Below are 18,321 nucleotides of genomic sequence, written 5' to 3'. Positions count from 1 at the left end.
AAAAAGTAGACTCATTCATATCTGCATTTGCTTTCCAGTCATGCATCTCTGTTTTTATGTAAACGCCCAACTTCTTTGCTATGCCCACCCTTCTTTCTGTGCTCCTTAGCTGCTGATCCTTGATCCTTATGTTGCACTTAGGGAAGTTTCCAGGTAAAATCTAAGCTTGTTTTCTGCTTCAGTTATGTACTATCTAGGAGGGTGTTAGAAGACTTTGTCTTCAAACTAATGAAAAGGTCAATGTAAACAACTTCCTTCAATGCTTTATTGTCTGCAAGCAGGGTGAGAAAGGAAGTTGGCTGGGAACTTGTGGGCATGATTTACAGAAGAAGATGAATTGCTCAGTGTCTCATTTCACTCATGTATGAAGCAATGTAAATGGAATTGGCTTTGGGCCCAAGAAAGGTGACCCAAATGGGCAAGCAACAGCAGAACACAGAGCTCCCTGGGGAATGTTCCAGGAGCTCTGTGCGTCCGAAGGAGGGAAGGGGGCCTAATGGCAGTTGGAAGATCAGGTCCCATACAGAACTATAGGGAAAGTTTGTTCCAGGATCTACTCTGCCTCCATTTAAAGTTCCCCTCCAAGCCATTAGCTTTCTCTTCCTGCCATGTTCTCACAAAGGCTAGATGGCTGGGCCAGATAATCAAAAGGCAGTTTGTGCAATTGCACCACAGGCCACAGCTGGGATCCTTAGCAAGTCATCTGACCTCTCTGGGCCTCAGGTCTATTACTCAAAAACAAAGCAAAACAAACAAACTTTACCAGTGGTCTCTGCTGTACTGGGTGTGTGCTGTGGTGTACGATGGCTGAAGCCTCAGTGAACTGAGCAGGGAGGCAGGAACACCAATGACCAGTCATCAGTGTGAGGTGAGAGGCCGGCACATAGCTGTCACTGGGGAGACAATGGGACCCTATTCTTGGAGGTGCCTCACCAACGCAAGGCCAGCTGCCAATGTGAGCTGTGTGACCATCACCCTGATGTTCATTACCCCAAGATCTGTGATCCTGAGTGCCAGTAGGGGAGAGTGTTAACTGTTAGGTGTCAATAAGAACCTTTGAAAGAAGATGCCTTCTTTCACCAGAAGGGACAGTCTGAATGATGGAGGTTCTGTGGTAAACTAACATATCAAGGCCATTAATTTGGATGACACACTCTTCCTCATAGGTGTTCACTTCTCTCCCATCAGTTTGCGTGTGTGTGTCTGCACGTGCAAGTGTGTGTTGTTTCAGGCTGATAAGATAAAACTCATGGTCTCCTGGCTGTGGAGGATATTTGTTTGAGTAGCATATTTTTAGTGACTAGTACTTGATTGTTGCAATTGTACGCAGTCTGGGTAAACCCATAGGTAATATAGGAATAGTTCTAAATATTTGTTCCCAAGCTACTGAAGGAGTTTAAAAGGGAAAATATAAAAGTAAAATCTACCTCATCAGGAAGGATTCTTTTTTCCTACCTGCAGAACCTAAGTTATTTCTTTAAACTATTATTAATTCTATAATAAACACTGCTAAAAAGTAAATTGCTCAGTTGTGAAAGGTGTCCCTCTCGCAGCGAGTGTTTGTTATCTTCATGGCGTGGACATCTCTAGAGCAGTACCTTTGTCCTCTGCTCCCTGTGTCACTATCCACACAGAAATCTGTAGGCTTCGGGGCTGGGGCTCGCCTCATTGTCACATGAGGTTTTGGTTTCTGTGGCCATAGGACACAAATTTGCGAACAACAGCCTTTGTACAGTCCACAGAAATTAAAAATGTATCCATCATACAATCATGTACTAGTATTTCAAAATTTAAATTTTTGCCCATGTCAGTCAGAAGACTACTTTTTTAAATCTAGGCTTCTGGGTTCTTTTAGATAATTAAAGATCTTGGCATCCACAGCCCAAGTGTTTGCAAGGCCATCAGTGACTCCTGTGAGTACTGGCTGTTCTCTTTAATGTTTTCTTTTGTTCTCCCCATTCTTGATCTTTCCCTACCTGGCCTGGTAGACATTTGAATTTTCATGCCTCAAACATACCCCATCAGAGAACTGAATGTGCAATTTAGATCAGTGCTTGGAGATCAGTGTTGGAGAAAATAGTGGGCACAGCATACCGAGAGGAGTGGGACCAGGAACCCTGCCTGAATTTTCTGGTTCCTTTGTCCAGCCCGTTGGCAGCAGACAAGAGGCTAATATGTTGGCGCTGTGGCTGTGATATCATTTTGAATACCCATGATGGCAATAAATCTTGGTCTTTGAAGATTTTTTAAAAAAACATTAGAAAGCCGTGTGTTCAGTTGGAAATACGTGTCAATAAATTCGATAATGCCATTTTCTGGTTAAGAATGAGCTTTCCTTTGCACAAGACCAGCTTTGTCGAAGGCCACACAGAAGGGACACTACAAATATTCTCTGATCGATGGCAGCATCGTTTGAGAAAACTTGTCTTTCCAGGAGGACGATGTTGAGACTGGCTTTATTTTGAGAAAACAGCACACTGTTTGCTAATCTTGTCACAAATGGATAATCAAGACCTGGTGATAAGACTTGTAGATTTTTCCAGTGCACATTCCCACTTTCTCCTTTTGTTACTGACTTACGTTTTACTTCTACCTCCCATTTTCCATGAATGGAAGAAAGGAAAGAACGTGAAACTCTAATCATATAGGTTAATTTAATTATAGGAAAAAGTTGAACTAAAGACAGTGTTACAACTCTTAGTTAAAATTGAGGTGCAAGGATTTAGCTGCAGATTTCCAGTCTCTACTGCAGCAGGATCCTGGCAGAACTATTCCAGTTCTACCCAGAACCGGTTTTGCTGGTTGTGCCACCATGTCTGTGCCCAGTGACAAGAACAGCGGGGACGTTCTTTTCCCCTCAGGCTCTGTACTTGCTGGAAGCTCATGCGTCATGTGAATGAGTGTCTGTGGGTCCCAGGGAATGACTCTGGTGACACGTAGGTGGGTGGGGTTCTGAGCACCCACCTGTCACAGCCTAGACATTAATGGCGGCTGGAGCAGAGGATGATACAGAACAAAAAGCCCAGAAATGCAGATCAAGCAACTAGGGGCTTGTCCTGGCACTGGAATAGCTTGCTTTGTGACATCCTCCTTCTGTGCTTCTGTTTCCTGAGCTGGAATGTGATAGAAAGGGGAACAGGGATTAATTATTAAAATTGATTATTAGTAATAGATCATTAAGGCCTCACCCATGTGATTCTAATGGGAGGACTGCAGTGTTCCATTCTTTCACATAACTCCCATTTTTTTTCTCCCTTTAGCCAAACACTGGTGCCTACAAAGTAGATTTGTTGGCCTCTAATCCCCAAGATGAGGAATTCCCACGCAAGACCCTATTGAATTATTGAGGAGTGCTAAGCTCAGATTCCTGGCATGGAGAGCTGCCTTTCTCCAGGCGATGACATCACCCTCCAGGGCAGGAGCACAGCAAACCCTAATTACAGGCTCCTCTTTCTTCCAGATTTCTAAGGAGAGTCTTGAAACTGGGCCCCTTATTTTTGTCCAGTCCCATTTTCCCTGTTCACAATGATTTCAAGATTAAAGGAAACTCAGTGTGATACAAAGACCTTTCTCATGTGACTACAGAAAATTGCTAGAGCATTAAAATGTTACTCAGTGCTTTAAGGAACAAGTTTCCTTTTTGTGTTGAGCATTGAAACGCCATACCAATTTCCCCCCATTTTAGTACTTCACCCTCTCGTGGCTTATAAACTACCTAAGATGAAGGAGGCTTCTCTCCACAAACCCTTTTAATCCCTTTGCAGTCAAACTTTTGGAATGTTCTTAATTCAGTGAAAATGTGCTTCCTCTTTCCCTACCAGCATCACTAGATAGTCAAGCAAACTCACCCACCCACTACTAGTCCACCCACTCAGTCTCAGTGATTTAAAAAACTGCTGTTATCATTCAGTGATACGGAATTCTGTCTCCCCTGGGTGACTCTGCTTCCGGAGCGATTACTCCAGAAATCGTGCCTGCCCTGAGCTGAGCTAAAGGTGGGGCTTTGGGGCGTTGGCTAGTCCAGCCGTCCACTCCACCACATCAGTGGTAAATACTCTTTCTGTATTTGGGGATTTGGGAAGAACTATCAGACAGTAAGTTGTTGCAGTTTTAGAAACGACACAAGACAGCATATGTTTTAGTCTTTGTTAATAAATATTTTGTGATGAGGTTGAGAAACGAGCAAAGCTGAGCCCTAGTCAGGGTGGGGTGGGGATAATGAAGCTGAAAGACAACAAGGATCATTTTCTTCAAGTTCTGGTTCCACTAAATAATAACTTTCTACATGCCAGGCATTGTGAAACTAGGTGGATTTTAATTCCGTGTCCCTCTGAGTCCAGAGTCCCTCATCACAAGAGAGGGAAAGCTGCAGTGATATTTTTTAGACCAAAGCATGCTATCAGTTTCCTTCTCAAGAAAATTTGTACAACCTATGTGGGTCCAGAAAGAAAAAAACACATGATAAACGCTGTTTCCTTGAGCAAAGCAGTTCTATCAAGTCTCCCAGCTTTTGCCACAGTCTCCCCACCCCCACTAACAAGGACGGACTAGCTGGTCATCACTTGGAGCGCACAGGTCTCCCCATCCGTGCCTTTTGTTATCCTTATACATTACCAGATGGGCTAAATGGAAGCATGAGTACTATTTAGACTCCTTGCCCTCTTCAATTGAGTGTGTATGTTAGCCTACCTTAGTGATCTCATTTACATAATTATAACCTCCCACTGTATTCATTGAAGATCAGTTCATGCTAACACTGTGGTTCCAAAACATGTCATTGTTTTCTTCTTTTTACATTTATACATTTATATTCTATTTTCCCCATTTCTCTCCTGTTCCTTTCCCTGGTATGCTGAATTTCATTTTCATATTCATTTATATTATTTTTGTGTAGTTTTCTCTAATGCTTTTTTTTCTTGTGTTGAAGGGTAAAGACTCTTCCTTACTCTGTTTTTCCCCAAAACCATGCATTAAAAAAAAATCGGAGCAAGAATGATGATGATCAGAGAAGACAAGAGTTGCAAAAGGTTCACCATGACTCTGATTTCTGTTTACAACTTAAGAAGTGATTATTTACATATAACAATATTCATTTTATAGGTAGAGTTTATAGGTCCCTTTGGATGCTTTAAATTAATTGGATTTTTATAAGAGATTTCCATGTAATATTTGAAATTGTGAGAAAATGCAAGTTGGTGTTGGGGTATGCTGATATTTTCTCTGGACTCAATTTCCCTGCTGATTTTTGCCTTATTTATTGTCATTTTGTCTGACTTTGCTTTATACCAAGAAGATATCATATAACAACTAAGACCCATCTCAGGGATGGAAACATGAATGTGTTAAATATGAGTCAGCTTGCAGAGCAGGAAAATAAAAGTGAATAAAAGTGAGCAGGAGTAAAAAAGTTCTCTTCTGTACTTATAAATCCACCCTAAAGAAAGTGAAGTTGATTTAGTGCTCCAGCCTTGCTTTAAACGTTGAGTATTTGAGATGGCCCGGATTGTGACTTGCTTTATATTGCAAGGCATTACTTGGGCTATCACTTTAGGGTGACTGACTCTTGCATGTGAAATCCAGGTTTCTCATTGTGTGGGTCAAACTTTTCTCTTCCCAGTGCTGCCTTTCACGGCACAACCAGAGGTCAGAGAGCCAAGCCTAGATTTTAGCACCATCAGCTGCTAATGGATAGAAAAAACTGCCTCCCTGTCCTCATTATGTCCATTTTAGTAGCTGAACAGACAGAATGGTGGGAACAGTGATGCTTTGATCATAGCTTTTGAAAAGGTAATAAATTGGAGAAAATATAGATGTCCTAACCTCGTGCACTGCAAATTATTTAGTCTCTTTGGGTGGAAAAGAAGGTTGTGCTAATTAAAAGTCTGCCTTGAAGTTCAATATGAAATCATGATGAATCCATTAAATTGTCTCAAATTTATGCTTTCTCCCTTCCTTCTCTCTCTCTCCCTCTTCCCCAACATTTCTTTTTTGGTCTAAAGTATATAATCAGTTTTTATTGAGCCCCCACTGTGTGTCAAACATAGCACTTTAGAATAAATTATGGTTTTGGTAATTTTGTCAAGTCATGCCTTCTAAGGGAGGTTTCTGTGTTCTCTTTCTGCTAAACTCCAAGACTGGACACCAGGGGGAGTGAAGATATGTAAATATTGATTTTCAGGATGAAAGGAGAAACCAAGGACTGCCCAAGGGCGGCCATATTCCTGAGTGTCCTCGGGGGTCATGACCAGATTCCTTCTTCCAGATCCTTCCTCCTGCTAGCAGTCTGAGAGCTCCCTTTGTGCTTAGAACACAGTCCAGGATGAAGTGTGGCTGATTAAGGAAAAGTTATATCCTATTCTTTTTTTTGATTTAAGTAGGGCCCAATTTAAACAGAGCATCTTATGGAGGTTTAGAGAATTACAGAGCATCTCCCATGGCCTCAAAAGTAAAGAAAGGGGTAGGGGGACTTCTAGAAGGGGGTCTTGAAAGGTCAAGATACACACTGCGAAGCAGAGCAAATGACATTTTTATGTGTTTGCTGGGGTGTGGTGTGGGTGAAGGGAGTTTTAAAAGAGAAAGGTAAACATTTGCTGGAGACTTTGGTATTGAACTTAAACAAAGCCTTGCCTTTGTTCCAGTTTTATAAGGTAATGGATGGCAGGAAAAACTAAAGGCGTTAATTCATATAAAAAAAGAATAATCTTTGGAAGGCATCTCATTGAGGCTATCAGTGGTTTGATCTTTCATTAGAATGTTGGAGTTTTGACCTGAAGAATGCTGAGGGCTCTGTAACTTACATGTATGCACTGCTGTGTATTGCTCACGTGTGCATGCACACCGTGGCTACTAATATTTGTTCAGTGATTATCATATACCAGAACTCTGCCCGGTGCTTTATATATATTATGCAATTTGATTCATAGTTTTAGGTGGATTTCATTTTTCATTTAAATAATCTTTTCCACATTTGCTTTATCCCCGCTCTCTCTTTATTCTCTCTTTCTTTCTCGCTCTCTCTCTCTCTCTCTCTCACACACACAAACACCTATATTTCACTTCTAAATACTTCAGCACAGGGTGAAATCACCTTTTTGTGGGTTCAGGGAAGACCTGAGGGAGCAGTAGCATATGGGCTGTGACTTAAGAGGGAGGTGGAATTCAGACATGGCAGCTGGAAAAAGGAACACACCAGGTAGAAAAAGGGGGTGTTCAAAGTGCAGAGCTTGGAAAGCAGAGAAGAGCAGGGATTTGTAGAAGACAGGAAAGAATTTTAAGTTGTTGGTAAAGGGGTGACAGAAGTCATGAGAAAGAATGGAATTGCTGTGGAAAGAATTGGAGGGCAGGCTAAAGGAAGTTCAAGGGCAAAAAGAATCAAGGATGGGACGTGGTCTACCCTATTTCAGGGACGTGGAGAAATTGGAACCAGAGAAGGAAGGGGTGGTCCGTATGGAGAGGACAGAAGGAGGAAGAGGGAGAGGAGGAAGTGAGGAATGAAGCCAAATGCTGAGGGCTGTACTTTTCTTTTTGGGGGCTTCATAAACAGTATCGGCATTGACCTGGAAAATTGTTAGTGGTGCAAATACTTGGAGATCACACCTCAGACCTACTAAACTGGAAACCCTGGGGCCCTGGCATCTGTGTTTTAACAAGACCTCCCAGATATATACTGATTTTGAGAGTCTGTGCTTAGAGGGATGCTGTTGGGAAGGCTTGGAGAAAACAATTTCAGTAAATAGTGAAGTCAGAACTCAGTGACACAGACTCTCTGCCGTAATGATTCATATGTGCTTGTTTACAAAAGTTATGTTAAAAGACACACATGGCAGCATTGTTTGTAAGATGATTAAAACTGGAATCAACCTGATGTTAAAGAAACTGTTACTCCATATTTCAACTCTTTAAAGGAGAAAAAGCATTATCTTCAAAATGCAATGTCAAGGCAAGGTTCAGTACTGTGTGTTTTCCTTGCTACCACATGTATAAAAAAGAAAGGTTTTGTGTTTATATACTATTTCTAGAAGGATTCACAAGGAATTTTGAAGGATACTCAAGAAATGATTTGTTGAGAGACTGTGGAGTGGGGGTGTTTTTCATTTACCCTTTTGTGTCTTCTGAATTTTGTGCCATATTCAGGTATTACAAACTCAAAACAAGTTATCAGTGTAAAATACTAACAGAAAATATTTTAAATAACAAATGATCAAAAAGTTGAGGGGGTGAATTTTTCAATCTATGCTAATATTCTTCCTCTGATGGAGAACTCATTATTTATGAAACAACCCAACCCATTGTTAAGCAATGTCTACAGTCTTCCTTATCTGAGTGGCTGTTTCACAAGCTCTGTTCAGATGACAGAGCAGAATGATAGAAACAGGCAATCTGAAGAGCAAGAATGGTTCTGCCTGGGAGATTTCTTCCTTGATCTTTCCCCCTATGTCTGTGACTCAACCCTTTTATACATGTCACACAGATGTAGATTTTATGTGGTTTTTTTAAAGATTTATTTATTTATGCATATAAGAACTGGGGTATAGGCCAGAGGTATGGGGGTTGGGAGGATTCACCAAAGACAGAGTGGGGAACAGAACAAGCAGATTGACTGAAATACACTGCTGAGGGGAGCAGCATGCAGGACAGGAGAGATCTGCTGTGCCATGTGGGTAGCTTCCTGGCCAGGGATTGAACTGATGCTACAGTCGCTGCGGATAGCTTCAGAGGTTGTGTCTTAACCCCTTGTTCCATCAGGGAGGCCTGATATTATGTTTTTGAAGTCGACTCACCTTAATTAAATATTTGTTTGTTCAAATTAATGTGAATATAACTAACCTGCCTTTGAATCCTTTGGCAATCATGTCACCCATTGGAAGCTATTGTAGCAATTGACAGGAAAGACAGCTTGAACTGGTGAGCCCAGGAGCTAGACACTAAGGGGACAAGTCTTGCAGGAGCAGTTGGGCAGGTAAAATGCATGGGGCTTTGTGGACTGTGCTTGGAGGGCGAGAATGAGCTTGGAACTAGAGAATAGGAACAGCTGGAACACTAGGCGTCTGAGAAGATAAAGACAATGTGAGGACAGTAAACTCAGCCTTTTATGGTAGAGTTTAAAGATATAATCTCATTTTAAAGTTCGACAGTACAAAGGTAAGAATTGTTATACCTGTTTAGAAGATGAGGCAAATGAGACACAGAAATGTTAAATAGTTAATGCGAGGCCACAGTGTCAGGATTTGCACCAGGTTCTTAAGTTTGAGCCTGTTGTACATTTTTTCCCTTACTGTGGTTTTCTCTCATTTCACCATCCAGCTTTAGAGAAAGCACTGACTTTCTTCTTACAAAATTTCACTTGTGAATTGATTTCATTAATCCTTCCTTCCCAGAATCCTTACTGCTCCTCCTTACTGCTCCTCCTTTCTGGACAAATATTATATATGTACCATGGTCCTGGCATTGGGAATAGAACAAGCTTGAGGGAGACAGGGATCCTCCTCTTAAGGACTTACAGTCTCATGGCACAGACAATTGAGCACCAAACCAATAAATAACAAGATAAATCCAAAGGTTAAATATTAAGAAGAAAATAGAAAAGATCAGTGTGATAGGGTATGTTACTGGTCATGCGCTGAGGTGAGAGGAGAAGTAGGAAGTTAGCTCCAGATGAAGTTATCTTTAATAACTTCGAAGATAACTGCAGATCTGTTTTTGAAGAGCTGACATTGAGCTAAAATCTGAAGAAGCAGCTGGCAACTTGATGATCTGTGGGGACAGCAAAGCAAATACCATAGCTGTCAAGGGGGAATAAACTTGCTATGTTCTGGAAGTGGAAAATTATGGTAGAATATGTGAATAAACCAAGTATGTGTATGCAGGCCTACCCAAGCAGCTGTATGAGAAAATAAATAAATAGATTATCAGGTTTTAAGTCATTTCTTAACAGTGGGATATAAATGGAGGTGTCAGGAAATCTCAGAGTTTCTTAGATCCTCAGCTAAATAGCAAATTTCCTGAGATTGGGAAGTCTGTCTCATTCTTATGTCCTATCTTTAAGCATAATGACAAATACAGAAAAAAGACCCTTGGTGGATACTTGATGAATTGATGCATGAAGGAAATGAATGACTATCCAGGGCTAAAATTTCACGTATTAATATTACCTACTTTTAGTGTGTCTGCACTCTTAATATAAGCATATAAAATCAGAAAAAATGGTTGGAATGTAAGAAAACCATCTATAAGTTTTTTCATAATTCCAACAACACAGAATAAAACAGTGTAGGGAAATTGGCAAGAGCATACTTATGTATTTATAAATTGTTTGTGTTTTAGAGTAAAGATGATGATTTCTTGATGAGTCCTCTTCCCCTGTAATTTGGAGACTAATACATGAACAATGTCTTGAAAAAAAAGACCTCTTTAGAGTTCTGACCTTAGGAAATAAGTAGCATTCTAGTATTTAATCAGAATGATCTTCTTGAAAATACAAAGTAAGATAGTTTAAAGAGGAAATTCAATACTTTCCATCAAACAGTGGATGTTCTGATTTTCTAATTCTAACACATTTCAAAAGATAGGTCCATTTGTTTTCATGGCCAGCTCTCAAAAAATCTTCAGCATTAAGAATCAATTTAATGTAATAATCCTGAAGCCCATCAGTCTGTCTCTGTACACAAACTATATACAGACTATGCACCTGAGAGGTATCACAACCTGGGCAAACCCAACCTTTTTGTGTAAGAATTGCACATATGGTGCATTCCTATAAAAAAGGAATTGCAATTCATATGTTTAAAAAAATGACTGTTAAAAAGATGTCAATCGTGGGCCTCCCTGGTGGCGCAGCGGTTGAGCGCTGGGTTGCGAATCTGCCCGCAGCCTCTGCAGCGCCGGTTCGATCCCCGGCTGCTCCCCGGCCACCGGAGGAGGGTCCCGCATGGCGCGCAGCCCTCTCCTGCCGCCCGCTGCTCCCCTCAGCAGTGTACTTCGGTCCTTCTGCCTGCTCTGCTCCCCGCTCTGGCTCTGGTGAATTCTCTCACCCTCCCGCGCTTCTGACTGTACCCAGTGCTTGTATAAACAAAAAAAAAAAAAAAAAAAAAACAAATAAATAAATAATAAAACATGCCTCTATTAAATAAATAAATAAAAAAAAAAGATGTCAATCGTTGTGAGACTGCCTCCTCTATTTCTGGAAAGGTCTCAGTACATTTAGAAATCATCTTTTTACAAAATCAATCTTTGAACCAGTAACAAAATTGTATCTGGTATTTGCCTGGATACACCTAGTTTAATGCGTATTTTTCTAAAAAGTAAATTGTGCACTGTCAGAATTCTAGGGAAAAAAGTTACTGAAGTTTTGAAAGTATAAAAAGAACATATGTAACATTCATAATTCTTGGGTGACAGGCCAATTCCTCATGGCATTTGCTCTTTATGTAATCAGGGTTCCTTCTGAAGCTGAAAGAACTTTCTGTGCTTGACATTTGGATGAACATTTGGTGGGGGAAAGCATACCTTTTCCCTAAGTTTTTATAATACACATTTACAAACAGTGCTTTGTAGATAAACTTATAAGAAATTTGCTCTCACATTTGCTTGCTGTTCATGGAGCTGGGACATGGTTGGGTTTGCAAGATGAAACAAATGAATGCTTATCAGTTCCCAAGTCAAGGTTTTAGTTAATATCCTTCCAGGCCTTTCCAACTCCCCCCCCCCCCCCCCCGACTCCAGTTAAAGTTCAACTATTTGGATTTTGAGTGCAGCGAGACTATGATTGATACCATCGGGTCCTCAAACTGTGCTTCGCTATGGAGTCAGGCAAGAGGAAAGGGGTACCAACACTCCCATAAAATTCATGTCCATTAAAATAACTCTGGGAGCTACCAATGCCAGGTAAAAAAAAAGGCAAAGTCTTGTGTTGTTTACTTTTTATAGAATCAGGAGGTAGTGATTCAAAGAGAGCCCACTGAAGCATCTACTAAGGGCCTCTCTTTAGCAAGGACTTCTTTTTTTTTTTTTTTTTAAAGATTTATTTATTTATTTATATAAGCACTGGGTACAGTCAGAAGCACGGGAGGGTGAGTGAATTCACCAGAGCCAGAGCGGAGAGCAGAGCAGGCAGACTGATGAAGTACACTGCTGAGGCGAGCAATGGGCGGCAGGAGAGGTCTGCGCGCCATGTGGGACCCTCACCCAGTGGCCGGGAATTGAACCGGCGCTGCAGAGGCTGCGGGCAGCTTTGCAACCCAGCGCTCAACCGCTGCACCACCGGGGAGGCCCCAGTAAGGACCTCTCTTTAGTAAGATTTCATCTAAGTGTCTCTTCATAAGATCTCGTGTATTATAGCTCATTTGACATTTAAAGACCTTATTTACTGACTGAATGGCTTTGTCATAATTCCCCCAACAGGATTTAATCTATTTATTGTAGTGTATTGCTGGTATGCATCTGCTATTTGGTGGCTTCATCCTATCCAAATAGGTCCTGTCAGCCCTTAGTTTTGCCTCGGAGCTCTCTTAGGTGAGACTTGGTGCAGACAAGCCACCATTACTAATGCTTTCTGCCCATCTGAGTTCATGTCCCATGTGAGTGACGTAAGGATAAATCACTGAGCCAGCTGTGAATCCTAGTAGCTACGAAATACACATCAGAACACTCTCCTCTTCCGGCATCTGCAGTACTAGGCAGACTTTGTGAAGGAGTGGGAAATAAAACAGTCTGGGTTGAGGTCCCTGTGAATTATAGTCACTAGCAGGAAGATTTCTGCATGCAATGCATGGCCCAAACAGTAGACAACTACATAGCTCCCCCGAGTGATCATTTGACTTGCTGACATAAAGCTGTATTTGTACATTCTGTCCCAGAACGGACACGTCAGTAATAACAATAAGAATAGAAATCAAGTATTGCAAGGAAAGCATGCTTTTTTTTTTTTTAGCCTGAAGATCAGTATTTGGGCAGGTTATTGTAATCTTTAGTACACCATCTCTCTCCCTTTCTAACCTCTGGCTTCTGTGACTGCAGGGACCATACTTAGTGCATCCGGAATAGTGCACAGCACAGACTTAGGGATCTGGTAGGTATTTAAAAATATCTGTGACATGAATAAGTGTTCTCTGAAGTTAAGGCATCTCCAGAATCAGCAGACAGCCTCTACTTTTACCCTTGAAGTTCAATAGGAGAATCAGGCAAGGCACACAGTCTTTCCTACAAGTCTGAAAAAGTCACTTGGCATTTGCATCTTTACCCTTTGTCTTTACTGTTAATAATGAACAAGTATTTGTAGGATCCTTGAGCTTACCATGGTGTCTGTGAGGGGTTTGTATTTCCTTATGTCCTCCAAGTCCAGTGCCTGGTTCTGTGGGGTCCAGCCCTGCACACAGCACCCTTTGGGTACCCTGACCACCCCATGTTGGTCAGTACTGGATTACTCATCTGTCTTCCCCATGGACCGTCAGCTCCATGAGGCTGGCATCTGGCCTTCTTATCCCCAATGAGTAGTGTTGTGTTTGCCCCACTGTGGGCTTGTGTTGATATTTATAGAATGAATGAATGAGCAAACAAATAAAAGGAACAAGTGAATGAAATGAATATATGCAAAGTAAGGTCATCTTGAGGCACTTGTTTGAAGATGGTGGCTGGGAAAATGAGAGCACCTAGCGCTATGCACAAGGTCATTGTAGTTAGCAAATCATGAAGACCTGTCATCTGGCTGCGGAGGTGGTGCCTTGTTAATGTGTTTATTGTCAAGTAAGGGGCATGAAAATAAACCAAAAATGATCTTTATGTAGATATAGAATTAAAAATGAGATATCTAGTTGTATAAAGCCTGCAAGCACAAAGTTTGAAAAGAATTAGATCAATCCTTACAGTTAAATAAAAATTTTGAATAACCATTTGCAGCTCATGGCAGGGCTCTTCGCTTTCTGCAGGGATGTCCTTCATCAAATGTTTATTGACTATCTGTTCTCCTTCAGGTACTCATAATAGGTGCCAGTAATACACAAATAGTAAATTTCATACTTAATGGTCAAGTAAGAAAGACAGACTTGTAAATAAATAACTATACTTTTTTTTTTTTTATAGAGGCATGCTTTATTTATTTATTTATTTTGTTTGTTTGTTTGTTTATACAAGCACTGGGTACAGTCAGAAGCGCGGGAGGGTGAGAGAATTCACCAGAGCCAGAGCGGGGAGCAGAACAGGCAGAAGGACCGAAGTACACTGCTGAGGGGAGCAGCGGGTGGCAGGAGAGGTCTGCACGCCATGTGGGACCCTCCTCTGGTGGCCGGGGAGCAGCTGGGGATCGAACCGGCGCCGCAGAGGCCGCGGGCAGCTTCGCAACCCAGCGCTCAACCGCTGCGCCACCGGGGAGGCCCACAAATAACTATACTTTAATACAAAAGGGAAGGTGTTCTCTAGTTTGCTTTTTTTAAAAAAATATTTCATAGGTCATAGGTTAGAAAAATTGATGCAACTAGTAGAAGTGATGGCTTTAATAGGTTGAAGAGATAGTGTTTTACTAAATGTGTGCACATTTGAAAACCAAGACTTTGTTGGTATACTTTAAGGAAAGTAATTTTAATTCACTGTTTTAAGACTAGATATGAAAACATTTTTTTTTAAAAGATTCATTTATTTATACAAGCACTGGGGTACAGGCCAGAGGCATGGGAGGGTGAGAGAATTCACCAGAGACAGAGCAAGGAGCAGAACAAACACAATAACACAGAATAAAATAGTACACTGCTGAGGGGAGCAGCAGGCACAACAGGAGAGGTCTGCCGTGCCATGTGGGACTCTCCCTGGCCGGCCGGGAATCGAACTGGTGCTGCAGAGGCTGCGGACAGCTTCACAGCACTGCACTCAACCTGCTGCGCCACCAGGGAGGCCCTGAAAACAATTTTTTAACTTGTAATTATAAATTGCTTTGTATGCTTAATGTGTTTTTATAGGAGAGGATGCTAATATCCTTCAATTTTCCTTATAGATTTGTTCAGTATTTTTATTTCAAAGTTAAGGCTTACACATTTTTAAAACATCCTTTTAATGGTGACTTGTCAACTTTTTCCTTTCTTTCTCTCTTCCTCAGATTTTCATCACCGTGAATTGCCTGAGTACAGATTTCTCTTCCCAAAAAGGGGTGAAAGGACTTCCTTTGATGATTCAGATTGATACATACAGTTATAATAATCGTAGCAATAAACCCATTCATAGAGCTTATTGCCAGATCAAGGTCTTCTGCGACAAAGTGAGTAAAGATGACAGTATGTCATAAAGGTATCTTGTTATTAGATATTACTTTTAATGACTTTCCTCCCTCGTCAGATTCTCTTATCTTGTGGTGTCAAAATAAGCACCTTATCAATCACAATGAGAGTAATAATCTTTTATTCTTAATTCCAATTAGATATTTAGGGAGTCATCAGTCAACTGCATTTTTTTTTTAGTCAATCATTCTTACCACTCATTTAATGCCTGATTGACATTGCACTGTGCTATCAGTCTGGTTTATTTAAATAACTGAAATAATAGATAGATTAGTAGTTTTTACTGGAGATATAGATTCTGTCCCAGAACACATCAATGTAACCTTTGGGGCTAAAAGGAGCTCATTAGAGCTTTTTGGAGTAGATCGCACACCTATAAAATACCTTCATTAGTCAACATGCATTCAAGTGGAGATGTAGGTTTTCAATATTCATTAATTGTACTTTTATATCCATATTTAAATAATCCATTATCTTTTATGAAAAATAAGAATTGTATTGCTATAAATTATTACTAGGTAAACCTTGAGAAATAAAACCACATTCTTTTTTAAAATATATGTATTTTCTCTTTATTAATGCTTGTTTGGAATAATCTTGGAGATAATAGTGTCGAAGATTATGAAAAACTAAGATACCCCTCGAAGTCACCTCGTTGGTACCTTCACCAACTATAAATAGGTTAAAGCCATAAATATATTTAAGAGAAATATATTTCCCTAAATATATTTAAGAGAAAATTTATGTCAAATAAAAAACAAAGATAGCCATTACTACTCGAGGTGAAAAAAGTGATCACAATATAATCAGGAAATCTCTAGGCATATTTTTCAAATTTAACACTCCGTAGTGAACATTTAGGTGGGGGAAATTATTATCAAATGATAAATTTGGCATTTGTACCAAATAATGTGAATTACACTCTTGTGGAAGAGCTAGACTCTTACACTTTACAAGAATGGAAGAAATATGTTCTAGAAATTTCAAGTCATAAGTGATCAAAGGAAGGAAAGGAATTCCTGGAAGGTTATGCTCAAGGAAGCTTTCTCCATCTGAATGTAATGTATCAAATCTTCCCTGGGTCATTGTGAAGTCAAAGATTAATTTTAGAAATGAAAACTGTGGTTCTCTGAAGAGTGTTAGGATACTCTCAGAATTGTTTATCATGATGATATCTGGGCATTCTGGGCAGGAAATTTCTTCGCTAGATGTGACACCAAAACTAGATTCTGTGGAGAGTTACTTCATATTTTAGCTTAATACTTTCGATTTGGTATATCAAAGAATGCCTGTAATATAATAAGCAGGTGACTTTATTGCCTAAAAACTGACATGAACATATATAAATCTTGAAACCAACACTTTCAACAGAAATAAAATGAAACCAAAAGAATTCCAACAGAAATAGTACAAAATAAAATACTAATTTAGAAATAAAATTGCTTGACCTTGGCATCTGTCTTGGGGAAGTTATATTTTTTTGTCAGTAGATAAGGTTTCAAATTTCTCTCTGTATTAAAAGCAATATTTACAGAGCTACCAATACAGAGTAAAATGTCTTATATGGATCCAACCAAAAATAAATAATGGGAACCTTTTCTTATATGTCACACCCATTGAATAAGATGATATCTGTGCATTTAACATTTTAGTTTCTGAAAATACTGTTACCTAGACACAAAAATCTATAAACCCATAGTATATCTTAAAGAGACTTCCAAAGAAAATGTTAATTTTATCTCCCTCTTGCTATGAATTTCCATGGTGTCAATGACAGTCAAAAACTTCAAAGTGAAGCATTATAAAAATAATTACCCTTTTTGGTATGACAAATTTTTTTTGACATAAAAATGAACATTTAAAATTTCTGGTTAAATGTTATAACTGTCCAGTCCAATTTATATCAAGCTTTTAGTACTTACTTGGCACAGAGTCAGTGCCAGGAAAGTAATAGCTATAATTATTCCTTCAAGAATTAGCTCTAAAGCTTAGAACTAGCTCGAAAGTCATCTCCTTTATGATGTCTTCATTCACCATAAATCCCCATTATGTTGTGATCTACCTTGGCCAGGATTCAGTCTAGTTTTATTTCTAAAAAACCAACAAACCACTATAATAAATAAAGCATATCTCATAGTTTTAATTCAGAACATTCTGTGAATTGTCTATTTCATGACTCTTAGCCATTTTTCTAACATAGCATTGATATATTAACTTTTTAAAAATTTTGAATTGTCATTTATATATGAAGGATTTAATATTTTGTGTGATATTCCATTGCAAGTATTTTTACCAATATGTCATTTGCCTTTTAATAGATTTGTTTTTGCATAACAGAAGATTTTAATTTTTATATTGTCAAATTAGCTCTGTGTGTGATGACCTGGGGACAGTTTGTAAAGTGTTAGAGGTGGCTGTTAGATCATGCTTTACGGTTCCTTAAATATGCTGTCATAAAAGTCAGGAACTGTAAATCTGCATTTAATCTGAAAGTTAGGGAAGGGGTTTAGCTTGGGGTATATATCTGGATATCATCTTCCCACAGCCTCATGGAAATATGAATTCTTCTGTAGCAAGATGAAAAAGACGATTTTGCTAGAACATCTGCATTTTGGGAGGAGGGACCAAGGAGAGAAAAGATAATCAGAGAATCACCAAAGGCCAAGGAAGGGAAGAGATAGGTGATGGTCAGTTAGCTAAGCAGGATGGGATTTGCAAAAGAAGCCAATGAAAAGAGAGCAGAGGACCAAAAAAGAAATAAATATACCTAATTTTTTTCTATTTTGTTGAATGAGACCATTTCTAGGAGCATACAAAAATATTACAATAACACAAACATCATACTTGTATGTACAAAGTCACCCTTTGCCCAGGAGTGACATAGGAATCACAAAGGGGTACTTCCTGTATTCCTGCATCCTATTTCCATCACTGCAACGATTTTCAAAAGTTCCATAACAATGAACAAAGGAAAAGCTTTATAGGGAATTAACATTCAACTTTAATTCTCTCTGTGACTAGGAATGTTTCTTCTACTAACATTTTACTATAATCACTAAAG

The 18,321-nt window shown here is 39.6% G+C and overlaps 1 protein-coding gene across 1 annotated transcript in view; it reads left to right on the top strand.

Annotated features, from left to right (window-relative positions):
- The window catches only part of GRHL2 (grainyhead like transcription factor 2), a 130,426-nt gene that overhangs the window by 76,780 nt on the left and 35,325 nt on the right, over nucleotides 1-18,321 (top strand). Inside the window, 1 exon segment of the mRNA XM_037503160.2 lies at nucleotides 15,083-15,241. Within this exon segment, the coding sequence (XP_037359057.2) occupies nucleotides 15,083-15,241 (159 nt within the window).

Source organism: Talpa occidentalis, unplaced genomic scaffold (genome assembly GCF_014898055.3).
Source record: "Talpa occidentalis isolate TD23 unplaced genomic scaffold, MPIMG_talOcc4v2.1, whole genome shotgun sequence".
Classification (NCBI taxonomy): Eukaryota; Metazoa; Chordata; class Mammalia; order Eulipotyphla; family Talpidae; genus Talpa; species Talpa occidentalis.
This window is presented reverse-complemented; position numbering and strand designations above follow the sequence as displayed.